The following is a 20563-nucleotide window of genomic DNA, read 5'->3' as shown; positions in this document are numbered from 1 at the left end:
GTTCTGGAGACTACCCCTGGGTCTCACCTTTGGCTTACATCTTGCAAGTACTTTGACATTGGCTAGCCATGGAATACCCCATTTCTCTAGATTGCAAGGAAGCTATTCTATGCAGACAGGAACACATAGCACATGCTTCGCTGCTGGAACGGTACATTCCCACCCTGAAGCGGTACACTCCAAAATGAGGTCCAAAGAGGAAATGCCTAGGTCGCAGACCGTACGTAAGAACTCCTCCCTAAACCAAGAAGAGGAAGGTATGTGCTCCGTTACCCTGGAAGATGAAGTAATAGATCGCGTGTTTTTCCCATATTACTACCATGCCCTAATTGGCCTTTGCCATGGCCCGAGACCTCCAATCAAGGTCCTGAGGTTGTGGATTAGAGAGCATTGGGGCAACTTGGGATACAAGGTTGTATCTACCAGATATCTACCCAATAACTATTTCATTTTTATGTTCGAGAGACAAAACCCCCCCCACCCCCCACCCCCAAACAAACAGAGATGAGGAAGGATTCTAGAGAGTGCAGAACAAAAAACATGTTAATAAGAATCAAAAGTCCCAAATAGGGAAAAAGAATAATAATTCTAAGTTTAACTCTTTGAATAGATACATAGCCTTGCTTGAAAATTGTGGCGATATAGTCCATGATGCTAAGGGGCCATGGAAAACCACTGAGGTAGAATCTAACCACGAGGATGACTTTGTCGATGAAACAAAAAATTTTCACGAAATACAGATGCAGGTAGATGAATTTGAGAAAGAAATTAATGACTTAGATGCAACTAAAATGGAGGAAACATTGGTTGAGGGGGTTTCAGATAATGAGAAATCATGGGTGGAGGAGGGGTCCCTCCCCACCTTCCCTCAACCTGCAGACACGGGTCATCACTATTCTGCGCCCCCCCCCCCCCCCCCCCCCAAATCTAATCCGAACTCTGGAAGTGCTGGAATCAATGAAAGAAGATTATCTACCATGAATGTAGGAAATGCCAGCCCCTTGCCAACAGGTGAGGGACCCAAGGCTAAAGGCTTCAACTCTAAAAATAACAAGAATTAATGATAGACAAGCTCAAGATAATTAACATCAACTGTAAAGGGTTTATCGACCCCAATCAGGCCCGAATCATCAAGACTTGGCTCTTTCAGGACAATATCAAGCTAGATGTAGTTTGCCTACAGGAAGTGAAGGTGGCCAGCGGTCCACATCTTGCTAAAAATGTAGAGATTCTTTCACACCAATTTCAATGGATTTTTACAAACCATATGGGTGGAGGTGGTGGCACAGCCATAGGGATTTTAGGAAAATTATCCCATCTCATTAAAGCGGTACTCAAGGACACTGCCCATGCTTGGGTATCAATAGTCTTCAAAGGACAAGAAGACTGAGCGGTCACGTCAATCTACGCCCCCTCCTCTCCCAAAGATAGGATCACCACCTGGAAATCCCTAAAATCCATCCCCTTCCCCATGATACTTGCAGGGGATTTCAACATGGTGGAACATATTCAAGATTGCTTTGAAAGTAAAGGCAACATCATAGGGGGTGCTGAGTTGCTAGAATGGAATGGACTAGTGGGGTTTCACGGTCTGGTAGATATTGGCCAAATAGGAGGCTTTACTTGGTATAACAACCAAAGCCCACCATATATGAGGAAAACTCATCTAGATAGGTATTATGTATCTACAACTATCCTCACATCCTTTGTGCTGACAATATCCAAACCACATCACACACCATAGCAATGTCGGATCATAAACTAGTGATCTTTTCCTTCTCACAAGTGTCATATGCCTTATGTGGAGCGGGCTGGTTCCACACAGACCCAGACATATTTAAATACCATCATGTTTGTAAGGGAATCGAAACCATATGGTCCAATTATTTCCCAATGATAGGCAGCCCAACCTGTGCAGCTGCCATTGAAGAAAGCCAAAAACTTTTTAGTAGGGTGAAACAAACACAAACAAGGGTAAGGCAAGAGCGACGGGAAAAATTGTATGAGAAAATCTCTTTCATAGAAGATAGAATAAAGGGGAACCTCACCTTTAGGATCTGCTTCTCTCTAAAAGGTTGGCCCTTAGACAAGAAGAGACCTTAGAAGCTAAAAGTTTACACCTTTTTTTTCGAGATTGGTGGTTAGACCACACGGATAGACCCGACTAAGGTAAATTTCAGTATCCTCTTGAAGGCCAAGCAGGCCAAAAAGAGGTTTCCCCTACTTGAAAAACCTAATGGCACCTTTGCCTCAAACCAAGCAGAAAACCTAACGGTCACCTTTAACCATTTTTTGACCTTTTTGGGAAAACAAACAAACCTACATTAGAGCAGAGAGCCGCTAAAGCCATGATTTCTCGATATAGAAAAAGAGTTATCCCACCCAAATTAACTCCAATTTTGGACATGGACCTTTCAACGATTGAGATAGCACACTCAATTGATTCTTTAGCTAAGGGGAAATCCTCGGGCCTTGATGGGCTTCCCAACGAATTCTTTCAAGAATTCAAAAACCTTTTGGTCATGCCCCTTATGGAGGTATGGGTTGAAGCAATCCATTATGGGGCTCTACCTATCACAATTAACCAAGGGGTGGTTAAACTAATTCATAAGAAGGGAGCTAAGGAGTAGCTGAGAAACTGGCGGTGTCCCATAACTTTTCTCAACTCTGTGTACAAGGTCTTCGCTAAGGCCTTGGCCAAGGAGACTGGTACACCACCTACAAGCTTGGATACGAAAGGAGTAAAAAGGCTTTGTTAAGGGCTGCTACATACAGGATGCTATCATTAGTTTGTGGGGGGAATGGAATATGCAGAGAAACAACATCAAGATTTCGTGTTTCTTAAGATAGATCTCGATAAGGCCTATGATAGGCTGGAGTGGGATTATACACTACAATCCTTAGTAGACATGGGATTAGGCATGAAGTATGTCAATTTTTCTCTATTCTTCTTGGGAATGCTACCGCAATCATCTCAGTCAATGGCGTACTAACACAGACATTCCATTTGCGTAGGTCCATCCGGGAAGGATGCCCTCTAGCACCTCTCCTCTTTGCCATAGCTGCAGATGGATTAGGCTAGCTCTTTGAGCTCTTTAGACTTCACGGTAAAATTAGGGGCATCAAACTACCCAAATAAAAAAGAAATGATACTTAACCTATTTGCAAATGACACTAATGTCACACTCAATAATGATGCAGAGTCCATCCTCACCTTGTGGAACAGGATGGACATATTGTGTTTAGTCTCAGGATCCAAAATCAACCATACCAAAACAAGAGTTAGGGCTCTTATCCAGGCCCCTCCTCAATGGATCCTCGACGCTGGTTGCCAAATAATCCCAGAAGGAGAGGTTTTTCGGTTATTAGGTATCCCTATGGGCTTTGGAGCGACATAAAATAAAGATGGCAATGTGTAATGAACAAAATCCATTCTAAGCTAGAAAAATGGAAAGGTTTCCAACAAGGAATTGCTTCATGCAGTGTTATTCTCAAGCACATCCTGATTCCTACCTATGTCTACTTCCTAGCATGTTGGTGCCCCCCCATCAAACAACTCGAATCCTTATTTAGGAACTTTCTTTTGGGGGGAGACCCTTATAAATATAAATGTCCCAAAGTTTCTTGGAACATGTGCACCCTCTCTAAAGACAAAGGGGGATTGGGATTTACAGACCTCTTCTCTCTGTCTGAGAAATTAGCTGCAAAATGGGTCATTAGATGCATGTTAAACTAGGAGGAGGACTGAGCAGTCCTTCTGCTAAGTCACGTTCAAGATTTCAATGTCGATCAACACTCTTGTTTTAAAGACCTACCAATCCACACCATAGTATTCTCCCCAGACAAGTATAAATCCCACATTGCATCCCCACTGGTCAAACATATCTATGAAGCATGGTAGTAATATAAAAGGATGGTAACCATCCTTGAGGCCCATAAGTCAAGGATATGGAGTGGAAGAGACTCCATCTGGCTGAGTCTCACTCTTCCCCCAATTGAACCTCATTAGTATGGGATAGCCTCCAAACTTAACAGGAAAGTAATTAAAATCTAGTTGGACATTTGGGACAAGGACAATAGGACCTGGAGGGATTTGGAAGAGCTCAAAAGGCAGTATAGGCTAAACAACGACGACTTAAGGTTCATTCAAGACCGGAAAAGAATCTGGCAAGATTTTAACCCAATGCTTATTCAGTGTAATGTTCATATTAAGATGAAGGATTTTGGGTGGAACATCAAGTCCTCTCTGCTCCCTTTGCCCAACTTACCTAGGAACAACAGTAAATTGATCGCTGCCCTCAATCAGAGATGGCTTCTTAACTGGAATAACTGCCAATGGGAATATTGTTTTCAACAAATATGGACCCCCTACCTCCCCCTAAAGATCTCTCATCTGTTATGGCTCATACTCCATAAGGCGGTCTGGACCCAAGTCAGAGTAGAACGTATCAGGATAGGCAATGGCCTTTGTCCATGGTGCAAGAGGGATAAAGAAACCATCGTGCACCTTTTTATTTTATGCCCAGGTAACAGGTGTTATGCCAACTGGTTACAAGAGTTCATCTCCCCCGACCATCCATATAAACTGGCATGGAAAGAAATCCTCCTGGGTGAAGCAAACGACCTCTCCCCCTCATGGACCTTGATACACAGAATGTTTCTATGGTCCATATGGCTTGTTCACAATGAAAAAGTATTTAATGGTAAAGATGTTGATTGGCTCCCTCAACTTAAAGTGGATCTTTGTTGGCATGTTTAAAGAAATGCCCAAAAATTAGTGACACATGATGTGTAGACCTCCATCAAACATTCAGGTACCAGATGCTCGAAAGAGGAAAGAGAAGCTAAAATCAAGAAGGAGATTGTTGCACTATTCTAGAGCATTATAAATACTGCAACGACTAGGGACTATACCATTAGGATTCCAGCTGATGTCTTCTCTACCTCGCCTGATTGGGGTTCACCGTCAACAATTTCTCGAGCCATTGGGAACCCCTCTACAATGGATAACATGGTGGGTCAAATGACTAGTAACCCTCATGCCACCATACCCACTAGCTCCCACGATAGCCCTCTCTCTTTGCCACTTCTGAATCAACCTGTGCAGCTCCCCCCAGTAGCTCAGCCCCAGACCCCTTCCATATTGGACACTGATAATGGATTGCAGGTTGTGCCTTAGCCAAATAAACTAACGAACTCACCTTGTTTCATCCAATTAGAATAGCTCACCAAGTCCTTTTGTATAAGTTTTGGGCAAAGGGGTAGCCTTGTAAGTCATGCAGTTGGTTGATAGGGGTAGGATCCCCAATTGTACATACTTACCTTACTTACTTTTTTCATACATTTCATGTCTTCATTGAAAAAAAGAAAAAGAAAAAAAGAAAATCCCTAAATGTGTGCAATTTTGTTTAGTGAATAAGATAGGAAATCTCTTTTTTTCCCCTATATAGACATTTGTCAAAAGCTCCTTGTGAGCCTGTAAGAATCTCTCGTTCCTAGAACTTATGAATAGAGAAAGGGCATGTCCTAAACAAGGGAGTCATAGTTTACCTGCTAATAGTTACACGTTTACAGTGGCAATGGTCACATCTTTCCCACCCTTTTTTTTTCTTTGGGTAAAGCTCAAAGTTTTGTAAACATTAATATTCTTTAATATCAAAAAATCCATTCGCGTCAAAGATCTAGGGTGCATCAGGTAATTCCCATTCATTCATCAATGAAATAGTTAGTTCTTTGTTCAATGAAAATGGCGAAATGTATAATAGAAAGAAAATGGCTCTCAAAAAAAAAAGGTGTTAATAGGGAGCATGCTTGTTGGTGAGCTGTTGGATGGAAGTACGTGAAAGCAAGTTGCCGGCCCTAAATCTCATCAAATTCTCGTCACACACACACACACACCTCTCTCTCTCTCTCTCTCTCTCTCTCTCTCTTAATATTCTTCTTCCATTGTCTCATCCTTCCTCATCATTCATACACAGCAGAATTATATATTCATGGCTGCCTGCACATTGACCTTAATCTCGTCGTTCCTGCAGGCTGCCGTAGATACCCCTCCCTGATAACTCATTGATAATCAGTCAGGCACACTAGGGTTAGACAGTCCGACGTTCAATCCACGGCAAGGTCCTTGATGCTATATCCTTGGCGTCTCCCGTCCTGTCGTTGATCTTGTCGTTCATGCAGTCTGCCATACATACCCCTCCCTGATAAGGCATTGATAATCAGACAGGCCAGTTACACAGTCCAAGACTCCGGTATTCAATCCATGGCAAGCTCCTCGATGCTCTCCTCGCTTCTGCAGTCCCTGCCTTCTTCCCGCTTCTCGTTCCGCATCAATTCGGGGCACTTCAGCATTGGCGCAGCGGGAGGCAGCCATGGCAGCACAGACAGCAGCAGCCATCCTCTTCTTTCCGTCCTGGAGTCGAGGCTGGGCGATCACCTGGAGCTTCTGAAGGCGCAGGAGGACGAGGCGGGGTGCAGCTACCTGAGCGCGCACTGGCTGAACCGGGCCCTGTCGGTGGTCCTGTCCACCAACTCGAGCGTAAAGGCCTACGTGCCGGACCTCCAGCAGGCCCTGACGACGTCGGATCATCATCATCATCAATACAATAATCAAGCCGCCAGCGCCGTCATCCTCCTCCGCTCATGGCTGGACGACAGCCTCGACGATAACATCCGCCTCCTCGACATCTCTGTCGCCCTCCGGCACGCTGTCTCCGGCCTCAAGTCCTACCATGCCTTCGTCCAGCTCGTCCTCGGCCTCCTCGAGACCCCCTCCGGCCATCAGCCTTCCTCTCGGCAGGCGGCTAGCTTTCGCAGGGCCCTTCATGCCGTCTCCAAATGCAATTCCTTGCTCAAGCAGAAATTAGGGCTCGACCAGATCCAAGCCGGCTTTCCTGCCGCCGGTGCTTCTCCTCCTGCCGGCCTCTTGCGAAGGTCTAAACTCGATTCTTGCGGATCTATGCTCAGGCGCATGGCCGAGAGGCTCCATGATGAGAACGCCATGAAGGCCAGTCCATTGAGCGCCATCTATGCCACACAGATTACCACCATCCTCGTCTGTGTTGTCCTCTCCACAGCCCTATCTCCTTCCAACCAGAGGAGATCTGGATTTCCTGTTGTTGCCATCCCAAGCCAGTCCGGTTGGGCTCTGGCTCTCATGAATCTGCAGCACCGAGTTAAGGACCAGATGGAGAAGAGAAAGAGCAAGAATCACCAGAAAGTGTCCTATCTGGAGGAGATAGAGCATGTAGATGCCACCCTGCAAACCTTGAATGGACTCATTAGTGGCGCCCTATCATGCCATCAGTTCCCCCTTCCTGCTGATGTCGAAGAGCCCATCCACCATGTCGTCAGCGACCTCCGGATGTTCTCTGATGATCTAGCAGAAGGCTTGGCTCAACTTGAAGAGCACACTGCAGAATTATATCATGTCTTGATCACAAGCAGAATGATGATGCTAGATATATATCCCAAATCTTCTGCCATTTCAAGGCAGAAGGGCCTGTAAGGTGCAGTGGGCAGGCAAGTAATTAAGGATGCATACATGGGAATCCATGAGATTCCCAGGCGAATCCAGCGTGCCAGATGTAGGAGTATTGTGCAATGATTCTAGATTATGTGATGATATATACCTACCTGTACACTCATCACCATATCATAGTGCAAATATCATGAAAGGGCAGCTTTTCTTTTCCTCTCTTCCTTTTGGTAAGGGTTTCCTCTCCCAATGTACTCTCCTTCGGTGAAGGAGGGTCTGCAATTTAAATGTCCTAGACAATCCAAAGCAGCACAAAGGGTTGCTGATTTGTAATACTTGTAAGTTAATTATGCAGTGGGTCTTAGAAACGCTAAGCCCAATGGACTGATTGCTTGTGCTAGCAGCGATCCTCTCTCTCTCTCTCTCTCTCTCTCTGTGCGCACGCACCCGTGCAAGTTTGTGTATAGTTCAATCCCTCCTTGTACTGCACGATCTCATAACCTGCGCACATGACGTTGGAGAGGAGCTAGCAGCATGTACACAGAAGGCTTATCAGGGTTGCTTTGGCCTTGATTCGCACATGCATGATTGTGTTTGATTAGTAACTTTTCAAAGCAATATTCGGATTGTTCTCCGGCTTATGGATCTCTCTCGTATCTCGAGCACATGAAGCACCGGGTTTGGCTGCAACAGCCATACATGATCGGTCTGTTCTTCAATGTTGCTCTAATACCACGTCAGAATGTAGCAAATGTGAAAGCATAGGACTGGACTGAAAGAAGAACATGAACATGGAGAGAGAGAGAGAGAGAGAGAGAGAGAGAGAGAGAGAGAGAGAGAGAATAGAACACTGAGGACTGTAGAGTATGAATGCTGAAGACCGAAGAAGAACGGTTGTCGAATATCACTAGCCGGAGCTATCTCTCTCACCTCTCTAAAGAACAATAAAATAATCATAGAGTGTCGTGATCATTACTTGGCTAGCATGTAGCAACTGTCTACCCTACCCGATGTACCCAGGTCCCAAAGTATACAATAAATATTGGTGCCGGCACTAAAAGTGTATGACCTGCTCTTAACTATGGAAATCTTCACTAAACTATCCTAACACAACATGTGCCATTCCCATGAATGACAAAATCTCTAATGGTATAAGTACTCATATTGGTTGGGTCATGACTTCTATGTTAGATGAGGTCTATATAATCACATGGCACAAAGTGAACCTTTATGGGTAAAGTCTTTGGAGTAAATAAAGTACTTAAGTTACTAACAACTCAAGTGAAATTACATCAAGTTGTGAGGTTAGAGAGTTAATAGGTGTGTTGGTTAGGCTATCTTGATCACCATCATGGGCCATAAAAGGAAACCCCTCTTAGAACCACAATCATCTATCTTTTATCCTGTGAATAGAGTTTTTCCAACTAACCTTAAACTCTTCACTTAGATTCTATCTATATCATCATAGATGCTTCACATGGTAGAAGCACACAGATAGATTGATCCATATTGTATCAATCTATTTAAAATCCAAGAAAATTTTACCCTTTGTAATTTGCTATACACTCTATTCTTTACTGAGAATTTGTTCCATGCATTATGTAGTTCACACACACACACACACACACACACACACACACACACACACACACACGTATAAAATAACCACCCCCAAATCCACTTCAAGCTTGTAGCCCATCCCCTCCCTTATTTTCAAGCTTAGGTGGAAAAATTAATGGGTTATTATTAACATATACACTTTCAAACTTTTTGGGGAGAAAAAACTCTCCCTTATAGTTACATGTTTCAATAATGTTTGCACTTATCTATACACTTATGTACTCTGTTGGAGGGGTAAATAAACCCTTTCCTATAATTACATGAATGCATAAGTTGCCCAAAGTGAACTCCTTGGGGCTTTTACACAAGGAATTCTTGGGTGATTGTAGTGTTGTGATGCGAATGGAGTATAGGTCTCATTCTCTTGCTTTATTATAGCCTTCCACTATTCCTAAGATGCAAATTTATTGATTTTCTTAACTTAACTCACTTCTTCTTTGATGTGGTAAATGTCATTCCAAGCTTTTGATTCTAAGCAACCATCCCAAAGAAGCTGCTCGAGTGACTCACATTCCACATAGATGTGGTCATCATCATATGCTCTCATTTCCCTTAACTTCTTAACAATGTGGATAGCACCCACGGGCCACAACCAAATTTCAAGTGAACATTCTACCCTTAAGGACAGATCTTTATATTAATAACACGTGTTCATGTAATAATACTCTAGAGCATAGATAGTGGTGTATATAAAAGATGGGTGGGACCGAGTGGACCAAGCTGGGTTAGTGGCAAGAGTATGCTACACCATTAACTTGTTCCAAGGCTAGGTTAGTAGCACTAATCCTTTTGATTTACATGACTAAAAATTGTTGCTTGTAGGCAACCAATGATTGCTTTCGTTCTCTTTTCGTTATAAATAAGTGATGCCAGGAGGCATATTCCACGGTGGATTCCGTGAGGTTTTGTGGTGGATTTTGTAAAACTATTTGCTGGGGCTTGTACACAAGGTGGATTCCTTGTGCAAGAAGTTGACGAGAATACCTGTCCTTTTCGGACGTCATGTTAATTTAATGTACACGTGGGTGACTCCACAGCGAGTGATTCCGTAAAATACATATTTAAATTAATGGACGTTTATGAGTTTAGAGTACACTCGTATTAAATTAAGGTTAGGATAGAGTTCCAACCTATTTATTTATTTTGTAGTTGAAGACTGCTAGGTATTCACTATTGTTTGTTTATTTTATTTATAAACAATTGTGAATGCTTCAGTTGATGTGTAGAGTAGGCAACGATGGCTTTGGGTAGCACTCAGCGTTAGCGTAAGTCCAAGCATAAATTTCATTATTAAATTATTACTCTATTTGTAAGTTATACGTTTAAACTTCTTTAGTAATAATTAGATCATTTTTCTTAGTACTATTAATTTATTTATTTTCAATATAGATTATTTTAAAATATGAGATTTAATATATGCTTTTATTGAAATAAGCTTTCTTTATGGAATACTTGTTATTTTCTTAATGTGGTTAAGTTTAGAAGACTTTTCTAGCTTTCTTTATAAAAGCAATAGGATCACGCGCAAAACAGGAGAATAGGGTGAAAACTTAGTTTTTTTCGTTTCTCGCTCATCCGGAATAGGAATTCAGAGCTTTAAGAGTCGTTTTGGGGGTTCTGGCATGCTCCGGATGCGATAGTGATGTCAAAACGTTAAGATTCAGAGCACATAATTTTTTGCAGAAGCATGTTATAGAATACATATTGACTCTTAAAACTCTATATTTCAATTGATATTTGTAATTTCTTTTGTAATTATATGTAAGATATGTATGTAAATATCCATGTAAAACTATAATATATAATTAAGGATGGCAAACCATGGCTTTTGCCATGGGGGAGGTTGGTCCCAATCGTGCATTTTTCTCTTGTCTTTCTCAATCTATTGAGTTATTCAAATCCTCTTATGTATTATAATGTTGTTTGTATTTAATAGTTGAGATGTTTGACTTATTAGATTTTTCCACTAAATTCTTTGTTTATGATAGAGATTTGATTTGCTAGATTTGCCACGTGTTCTACTTCGCAGCAATGACCATCGTCGTGAGAGATCCAATCGTCTTGTTTGGTGCAATCACAAGGTTAACCTCGGTGTTTCATGTTCCGTATAAACTTGCAAACATTGGCTCTCAACTCGGGCCTAAGTAGGCAGGGGAGTCTCTAGATATGCTTACTCTCCATATGCTTTGACTTGAAGAGAAGATTTCAACAAGACACCAAGGCTATGTTTTCAATGTGCAAGGGGAAGTACAAGGGCTATACATTAACAAAAGGCTGAAGTGAGTGTCAAAGATATGAGGAAAAGGCTGAAGTCAAAGAGGGCCACCCTTGTTTTTTGTAGTTTATTCATGAGCCATGTTGTGTAAAATCGATGTGGAGTTCTAGGTGATTCTAGACCAAAATGTCTCTATCTTACTAGCTCTTCCATAGAATCAAAAGCTAGTTGGGGAGAACTATTGCACTTGGCAAGTGACAATGCTTGGTATCTTGGAGTCTTATGATTTTGCAAAGCTCATGATGAATGTTATGACCATCTATCAACCCAGGATCTTTCCAAACTTTCCTCTTCATAGAAAGTGAAGTTGGTGAAGGTATAAGTACATTGGGATAAGTTAAATGACTACATCCATTCTTTCTTATATCTTTCATTTACACCCATATCAAGCATCTTACCAATTCTTGAGATCAGTTCAAACTCGGTGAGCTCTGCAATAGAATGATTGTCATAAAGAGGGTCTCTTTGGAGGTGTAGATGCCAACTTTGAATCCAAGCAAGTCCACTTCCATTTGAGAGCATGTGAACAAGCTACACCAGCTACTACAAATGCGAGTTCAGAATGCTCGGATATCGATCTCCTTGGAAGATATGGAAATTACTTTGTTATCACAAATTTCCCCTTGATTTAGTGCATTCTACTCCACCTTGATTACTTTAGGCAAGACATAGATTCTTAAAGGAGAAGTTGGTTCATATGGTCTTGGACAAGAGAAATAAAAAAAGAGTATGAATTCATAGAAATATAAGACTCTGATAGATCAAGCTTCCCAAAATAAGGGAGAAGAAAATCAAAAGAAGGAAGACAATAATAAGGACAAGGAGTCTACTTACCAAATCTATGGTAAAACATGTCATTGGACGAAACAATCATGATAAGGATAAGAAGGACACCAAGAAGGAGGAAAATAAGACTATAGACCCGAGGAGGTCAGTCATAAATATATGTATGTATCATGTGGGTTCAACATAAGGGATTTTTAAAATATCATTTTTACACATTTTTTACATACAAAAGGGTCCTATATAAAGGGATGACTTACAGATTGAATAGAAAAGGGATATGTTTTATTAAGGAAAAATTCATAGATAAGGATATTTATAAATAGGCCTTGAACACATGTGATATAGAGGGTATACATACAGTGAACTACCTGGGACTACATAGGACATAGGAGGTGTTTAGCTCTTCTCTTCTTAGTCTCAATTCAAGCTATGACATGCTCAGTATAGCCACCTTAGCTATGAGTACCTTTGTAAGAAAGCTCATGACTAGCTTGTGCATAGATTGCCAAATTTTGCAATGAGTCATTCACCATATGCATCTTGCATTTGTGGTAAACAACATAGAGATACAATTTCCAACAAGGCTTTAAGAAGAGCAAATGAGCCCTTGGAGCTTGTTTCTACAAATTTATGTGCACTAATAAGGATAGACTCACTCAAGAGGAGTCGTTACTTTAAGCTTCTTGCTTGAGTAAGTTTCCTCAAAGATGATTACCATTGATATGAAGTATTGCAAGATAGAGGATCATGTGGTATACTTGTTTACCAAAGCACTTTCTTAGACCATTCTTTGCCAACATTCTAGATTCTTGAGCCTTATGCCACCTTGAGAGAGGGGGTTATTTAACTAAGCTATCACCTTGGTCACATGGTTGTAAGTTCGAATGTGATAGTGAAGTTGTACATAGATTGAAGCAAAGGTCCTTTACAAGCAATGATACAAATTTTTGATTTCTCTCTTTCATACTTCTATTGCCAATAGCTTCTTTTGTCTCTAAGATGTCAAATTGTATTCTCAAAAACCTTGTGGTTTTAGGCTTGAGACGTTTTCCCATCCCCCTTGACATTTGATGAATTTGATGTGAAATGCCAACTCTAGTATCTATGATGAAGAGAAACTAGAGATGGGCAATGTTCTAGTGTTGAGGGGATTAGTGGCTATCCGTGAGCCCCTTTGAGAATTTGGTAAACTTGATGTGAAAAGCCACATCTAAATTTGCAAGATGGGAGATCACAGTGTTCATAAAGTTGATAAGGACTTCAACAGAGATTTGATGTTGCAACTACTAGATATATGTACGTAAACAATTGATATTAGGAATTTAGAAATGGATATCAAGAGGTGAGTATTTCAAGCATATAAGTACATGGTTGATTAAGAGCTTTCTATAAAGAATGTGTTGCAGATATTGGAAATATGTACGTAGATAGTTGAATTTGGGAATATGGATATAGGATTCAAGAAACATGTATTTCAAACATGCCAACAAATGGTTGATTTACTTCACTATAACAAACCAAACATAAACAACATGAATTTACTAAACAAGAACTAGAGAAAATGGAGGATTTAGTAAATAGAAGCAATTCAAGAGATTGCAAAAGAAGGAGAAGGTTACAAGCATGCCATTAAAGTTGAGTTTGGTGCACCAGATCGTGACTCGTTTATCGAATCATAAAATCTTCCATATATATTTCCTTCAAATGTAGAAGAGACACAGAATATTGATGAAATATAGATTCTATCCATTGATGTTTATGATTTTCTAGAGTTGATGGATTGTGTTGATGAAATAGATGCTTTGCAAGTGGAAGAACAAGTGTAGGAGGCCACTAAATATCAACAAGAGCAACAATACTCAACTGCACTTGGATATCGAAATCTAATCCATGTAAAAAGTACTGTAGTTGGGTAGTAGGTGGAATAAGAATAGAGGTTTGCAATTTGTTAAACACCTCTTTCACTTTTTTGCCATAAGCTCAAGCATTCTCATGGGGTTCTTGATGTGTCACATTCAAAACACACAGCCAATACTAACCACCTCTCTCAACAGGGGCAAATTCTCTTTAGAAGGCCATAACCTTCCTTCTCCCCTAATGAATTCACTAGGATACCAATGGGGTCAACAATACCTCTCTTTCTTAAGGATATTTGATTACTACACTTTGGAGAATATCTCCTAATGATCTCGGATCCTCGTCTAGCCCTTTTAGCTCTGTCTTGTTGTTGAATCTCGACTTGATGCTGTCTATCAATAAATAACAGGTAAATCTCAATGCTCTTTGGCATACTCTAAACAACTAGTTCCTATTAACCAAGATTCAGAAACTACCACTTATTAGTAGCTCTCAAAAAATGCACCACTTGTCGGGACTTAAAACAGGCTCGACACTCACTAGGGCTCTAGTCGAGAGGGCCTCCTATATTCACCAAACCACCCTCATAGTCTTTCATCCAAGAGTGTCGGGTGGCTACACGCTACTCTAAACAAATAATGTGTTTGTGTCAATTGCAATCCAATAGTTTTTCCCTTCCCAACTCCAACAGCAGAGAGAGTACCCAAACATATAGGTAATCAATACCTTGATTCAAATACACAAAGAGATCCCCCCAACAGAATGATGTGGTTTCTACAACTCAACTCTCCTACACCCCAAGGCTTGGCCCTAGGATGTGATGTCTTACACATAGAACCCGAATGTAATAGAGTCCTCTCATAATATAAACATAATGATCGAGGAGACTATGTATATGCCTCACTTAATGGATTTTCCCAATATAGGAAACTACCCTACAGCAACAAAGGGGAATCTTACACCCTCACACAAGGATCTTTTGAATAGTTCCTATATAGGAAAACTTGTGGAATGTAGGAAATGTCTAATCTTTCTTAAGTTTGGACAAATGCATTCCCTATATATAACTAGGAAATTACATTCCCCACATCTTATAGTAGGAAATCTTAGGTGGTACGCCTTTATGAACTCCCAATATACAACTAGGGATTTCCATTCCCCACACCTTATATTAGAAAATTATAGGAAATATAGCTAGGGAATCCCATTCCCCACGTACCATAGTATGGAATAACATGCTACACAACTAGGAAATTCCATTCCGTATACTTTATACTAGGGAATTATAGATGGCCATAATTTATCAAGCTATATATATTTTGCTTGTTTTTCTGGCACTCTACGGGAAATAGTCACCATACAAATTAGGCTTTAAACCAAGTAGTCACTTTGATGCACTTGCATTGCCAAAGAGATCAAAATGACCCTCTTTTTCTACCTTTGCAGAAAGGGCAATGCCATAAAAGCGGCATCAACTTACTAAATTTACCTCTTTGGGAAACTTCAACATAACTAGTCTCCCAAAAAAATATGTTAAACTTCAACATAACTAGTCTCCCAAAAAAATATGTTAAACTTACTAAAAGGTGTGGCATTCCATGTTGCTAAAATTAGACTTTTGCATTTACTCACATACATAATTTTTTGTGCTTACTTCAAAACACATGTGCCTTGAGAAACTAGCCTATTTGCCTTGGGACATTGATTTTTATCACATTTCCTAACCTTGGTATTGTAAATTATTTAAACTAAATTGATCTTGATCATAGATGAGGTGGGCAACATGCCCTTCAACTTTGACATGATTTGGATTAATTGATCCATTTCCTATATTGACATTCAAGTATCAATAACTAATTAGCTACAAAGGCACCCCATAATTTCCTTATGATCCCACAATTTCTCCTAGCATTTGATTACCCTCATTAACAAAAAATACATCCTCCTTAAAGGAGACCAAAGTATTGAGCAAAATAGACAATCAAGTGATGAATCAATCCTTGCCTAACCACCTTGATCAATCCTTGCCTAACCACCTAGCCAATGATGAGTACTTCAAACTATGGATATTGATATTCATGATTTTAATGGGTAGGATACCCTTTAAAGAGGAGATTCCACAATGGGTCAAATACATATTTATTGGAAAGGGATTTGTTGATGATTGGTTGCATCTAGAGGGAGCTAGTCCACTATCTTCCTTGGTTAGCAAGCTTCACTCTTGAAGAAAGAGACAGTATGAATTTACAACATCACAAGACGGCATGAACTTCGTTAGAAATAAGACAATATAAATCATAATTAAGATTAATGAAGACAAAATACAGGCTACAATTGAGATAAGTCTCAAGAGAATGAAATGTAAGAGGAGCCGTCAAGGGGTCCACCTTATAGAACATGTAAGATATCACGTGAGTTCAAAAGAAGGGTATTATATCTAGTAAAATTTATAAGATTATATTTATAAAAGGGGTTTTTAAATTACAATTTGAAAAAAAATGGTAAGTTTAATAAACTAAAAGGGATTATTTTAAGGCCTTATAGCATGTAAAGAAATGTTATTTCTTAATATCCTTTGAATATGCAAAGGTCCTTTGTCGTGAGACATCAGCTATGCAGGCGAGGACTTGTCAGCTACGTGGGCGATGAATTTTGGGACAATTGGATGCACGAACATCGATAGAGCAGAGGCTCATAAGTCGTATAGGGGGATAATCTTGTGTAAGTCTACTACGTATTTGGAAGGAAAATCATACAACACTGTTGTTGTAAAGATCGTTGGAGTTAGGTCAGTAGGAATAATGCTATGACAAGATTAATGGTATCCTATTTAGGAATGAAATAAGAATATTTCTTTCGTGCAAATGTTCTCAAATCAGCCAACAACCTTTGAATATTTAGAGCAATCAGTAAGAAATGGCATTGCCTATTTGCACGTAACTTTCTAAATGGATGCTGGTGCAGTTATTGGGTAATGAACTAAAAAATTCAGCAAGCTTTATTAGTTTTGTTTCTAGATGTTTTGTTGCTATCTTGTTCTTCTGGACACTCATTGATTGTGGAACAAAAATGCTTCATCACAAGGAAAGTACAACAATAGTCATTTAGGCATATTATGTCGAGACAAGTCATTATGTATATGGATCTATTCTATGTATTCTAATTAGTTGAATTATATGTTTATACTACCCAGAATATTTGGGCTCTGCGAGCTGGAGGAAAGGCTAGATTTAGGGGTGCATTGTGCGAGGACTGACCTACGGCCCAAAGTATTGATTGCTGCCTTAGAAGGTTCATATAGAGCTGGTGTTGCCATGTCACATAGGTACCCCTGCCGCCCTATGGAAGGTTCGTACAAAGATCATGTTGTTGTGTCACAAAGGTACCCCTTCGGCCCCTTATGATGTACCTCACTCTGATGTACTTATTGCACCATGGTAGTAGTAGAGAGAGGAAATATGTCTTTTGAGCATGGCATGCCTGAGTTCCAAAAGAGAGATTGAAGCTCCAACATCACTATCTAGTCTCTCTCATAGGGTTTTGTGAGGAGCATTCAAAATTAGTCATTGTGAATGACTATATGGCTAATGTTCAATTGAGAGGGCATCTCTATGGTGTAGGTCCCTCTCCTCTCCAATGGAAGTAGAGGCTAGATATATGCATTGGTCTAGCAAGGCGTCTTCATTATCTAGATACATGTGCTTCTTATGGTATCATTCATCATGATGTGAAGACTACCAGGTAGATCAGAGTTTGGTTGTGAAGGTCCTAATTATGTATTATCATTCAGTGCTATATCATTGTGGTTGCTATAAGGATTGTGGTAAATAAGAAACTGACTTGATGCTTAATGGTATATACTAAAATTTTTCCATCATGGATGTCATGAAGGCAGTTGAGAAGAAAGGATAATTATGAGTCATCCTGGTCAGATTGTTAATGGATGTACCCCTATTCTCGACTGTCACAATTCACACATTCTTGAGAAGTTTACTCAGATTTTGACATAGAAGGACATATGGAATTATCTTGACCATCATCATTTGGTAATAGAACACTAGAAATAAGGCACATATTTGTGCCGTGGTTAACAACAATAAGGACTATTTCATCCTCATTAACTAGGACAAATTTGTGTCATGGGTAACAGTAGCAAGAAGGTCTCGCTTAATGATGATTGCTATAGGTCTAAAGGCATGTATCGAGACTTTATTTGGGTAAATTGGATTATAGGCATGCTATATGGAGGAAGCGGGAGATTCTACAGACGAATATATCATAATATTGTGCTTGCTATAAGGATTGTGCATTTCAGGGTTGAATAGATGGGCATTGATTGTGTAGGATGGTAAAACATTGGCTTAATGATGATTGCTATGGCATGAAACAGATTGGGAATAGGGCTAAGGACTTGAATTTAGTCTTATGTGTGAGTTCATTTAGTAAAAGATAAGGGGGAATGAAATAATTTGAGGTTTATAGATAGTTGTAATAGAGATTATAACAGTTTTACTTTGTACAGTGATATTATGGAAGCTCAATAAATAGTTGATGAATGTAAATAAGAAATTGACTTGATGCTTAATGGGATAGACTAAAATTTTGCTAGTTGAGAAGAAAGGATAATTATGAGTCACCCTGGTCAAATTGGTAATGGATGTGCCCTTGTTCTCGACTGTCACACTTCACACATTACTGAGAAGTTTACTCAAATTTTGACAAATATGGACAGATGGAATTATCTTGACCATCATTTGGTAATAGAATAGCAACAATAAGGCACAAATTTGTGCCATGGGTAACAACACAAGAAAGGACTACTTCATCCTCATTAGGAGGATCTGCTGCTGTATCTTCTTCTTCACCATGCATTGGGGTAGTAAGATTAGCTACATGATCAGGTACATCTACATATGTATAGACTGTGTTTCATTGTTGGCTCCCTTTGATGGGGCAAAGAGATTGGCAAGTGCAGAGAGGTGGTCAGATTCTTGTTCATGATCTTTGATCATTGGATCAGGGTCAACATCCACCATAGCCATGGTGGGCATGGCAGAAAGGTTCTTCCAAGATGGGGCTATTGCAGGAAAGGTAGGCTTTAGGACAAAGGTTCTCCTGAGATAGCGCTTTTGTGCGAAAGGTAGGATTCAAGGTAGCATGATTTGTTGCATGTGGGAGCTACAAAATAAAATCAAAATCAAATTAGTCCATGGTCTTTTGAAAGAAGTACAATTAGTCTATAGTTGAAGACATGAGTTTATTGAATGAAATAGGTGGCATGCTACATGAGTTTATTTAATCTATGCTAGGACATCATTGTTGTGAATGGGTGGCATAGTTACTGCATGCTAGTGGGAAGTTTATGATCAAATTGTTGGTGAACACAACAACTATAACAACATAGCTACATATCTGAATAGAAGGTAGCCATAGATCATGGAAAAGTGAAGCAAGATAAATCTAGAATGGTTGGTGCTACATCTCAAAGGGACAATCCATATATCAAGTCTAGCTCTTTCCAACAACAAGGCTACCCTTTGGAAGCAAAGGACAACAAGCATCATCTTCTAGCCTTACTATTCCATCTATTCAAAAGGTATGGAGCTCTATTGGGACTATCTAGACCTTAGCTATGGTCTCATCTTCACGAGTTGATCTCTCTATCCACTTAAAAATGACAAATGAATTGGGCTAGCCAAAGGCTACCAATAAATAGCTAAAAACATCCCAATAAATGACTAGGTCTTGTGAGTACCTAAATACACATAAAATAAGTAGAAAACGTGTGATTTGTGATGCCACACTACCGCTTGCCCAGTGAATAGTGTCTCCTTTGTTTGCTTGACCTTTTTGGGCATGGTCACTTATCAAGATGAGATCAACTATATAAAACACAAACAATGCATGCCCTCTAGCTGAGGTGTGGACATAAAATTTGGGATTAGAAGAGGAATGCCAATACTCTAACTTTCCTTGGAGAAACAAGTCTATCTTCTCATTCCAGGCATGTGGAGCCTATTTGAGGATGTAAAGGATCTTCAATTTGTACGCCTTGCCATTGGATGAGGAAAAACCAAGAGCTTACTCAACATAGATCTCCTCTTGCAAATCTCTATTAAGGAAAGCATACATCATATCAAACTAATAAACTGGCCAACTCATATGGATGGCTTAGGCAAGAATGACTCTATTGGTAGCCATCCGAGCTAAAGGTGCAAAGGTGTCATGGAAATCCACCCTCCCATTTTTGATAGGGAATGTAGTAGGGAACACAACTCCTCTTGTTAGGAACATGGATAGGGCGAATGCTACACGGCACCAACATACCCAGGTTGATTGCCCACTTGATTTGCGCTTGCTCACGTTTACTTCCACCTGCCTCAACTCTCCCGAATTGTTGTGCTCTTCCTCTTGCTCGCTTCATGACCATATATAAGGTCAATAAAATTAACATATTACAAGTTTTTTCATGACATAGGAAAATAATCATATATAGGAAAATATTATCTATTTAGGAACTTTTTCTTAACATAGGAAAAAAACCT

General features: G+C 40.0%; 1 protein-coding gene across 1 annotated transcript; it reads left to right on the top strand.

Moving 5' to 3' along the window:
- Nucleotides 1-5965: 5965 nt before the first annotated feature.
- Nucleotides 5966-8266, top strand: LOC148031142 (UPF0496 protein 4-like). Its single transcript, XM_087685679.1, has one exon. It carries the CDS (start codon nt 6266-6268, stop codon nt 7508-7510), a length of 1245 nt encoding a protein of 414 aa, XP_087541805.1. The 5' UTR covers nt 5966-6265; the 3' UTR covers nt 7511-8266.
- The last annotated feature ends 12297 nt before the right edge of the window (nt 8267-20563 follow it).

The sequence above is a fragment of the Lygodium microphyllum genome, chromosome 9 (assembly GCF_053477565.2).
Source record: "Lygodium microphyllum isolate KBCC chromosome 9, Lygodium_microphyllum_v1.1.10, whole genome shotgun sequence".
Lineage (NCBI taxonomy): Eukaryota > Viridiplantae > Streptophyta > Polypodiopsida > Schizaeales > Lygodiaceae > Lygodium > Lygodium microphyllum.
This window is presented reverse-complemented; position numbering and strand designations above follow the sequence as displayed.

Excerpts from the sequence above, each read along its gene's own strand:
- LOC148031142 (XM_087685679.1), top strand. The coding sequence starts at position 6,266 with ATGGCAAGCTCCTCGATGCTCTCCTCGCTTCTGCAGTCCCTGCCTTCT.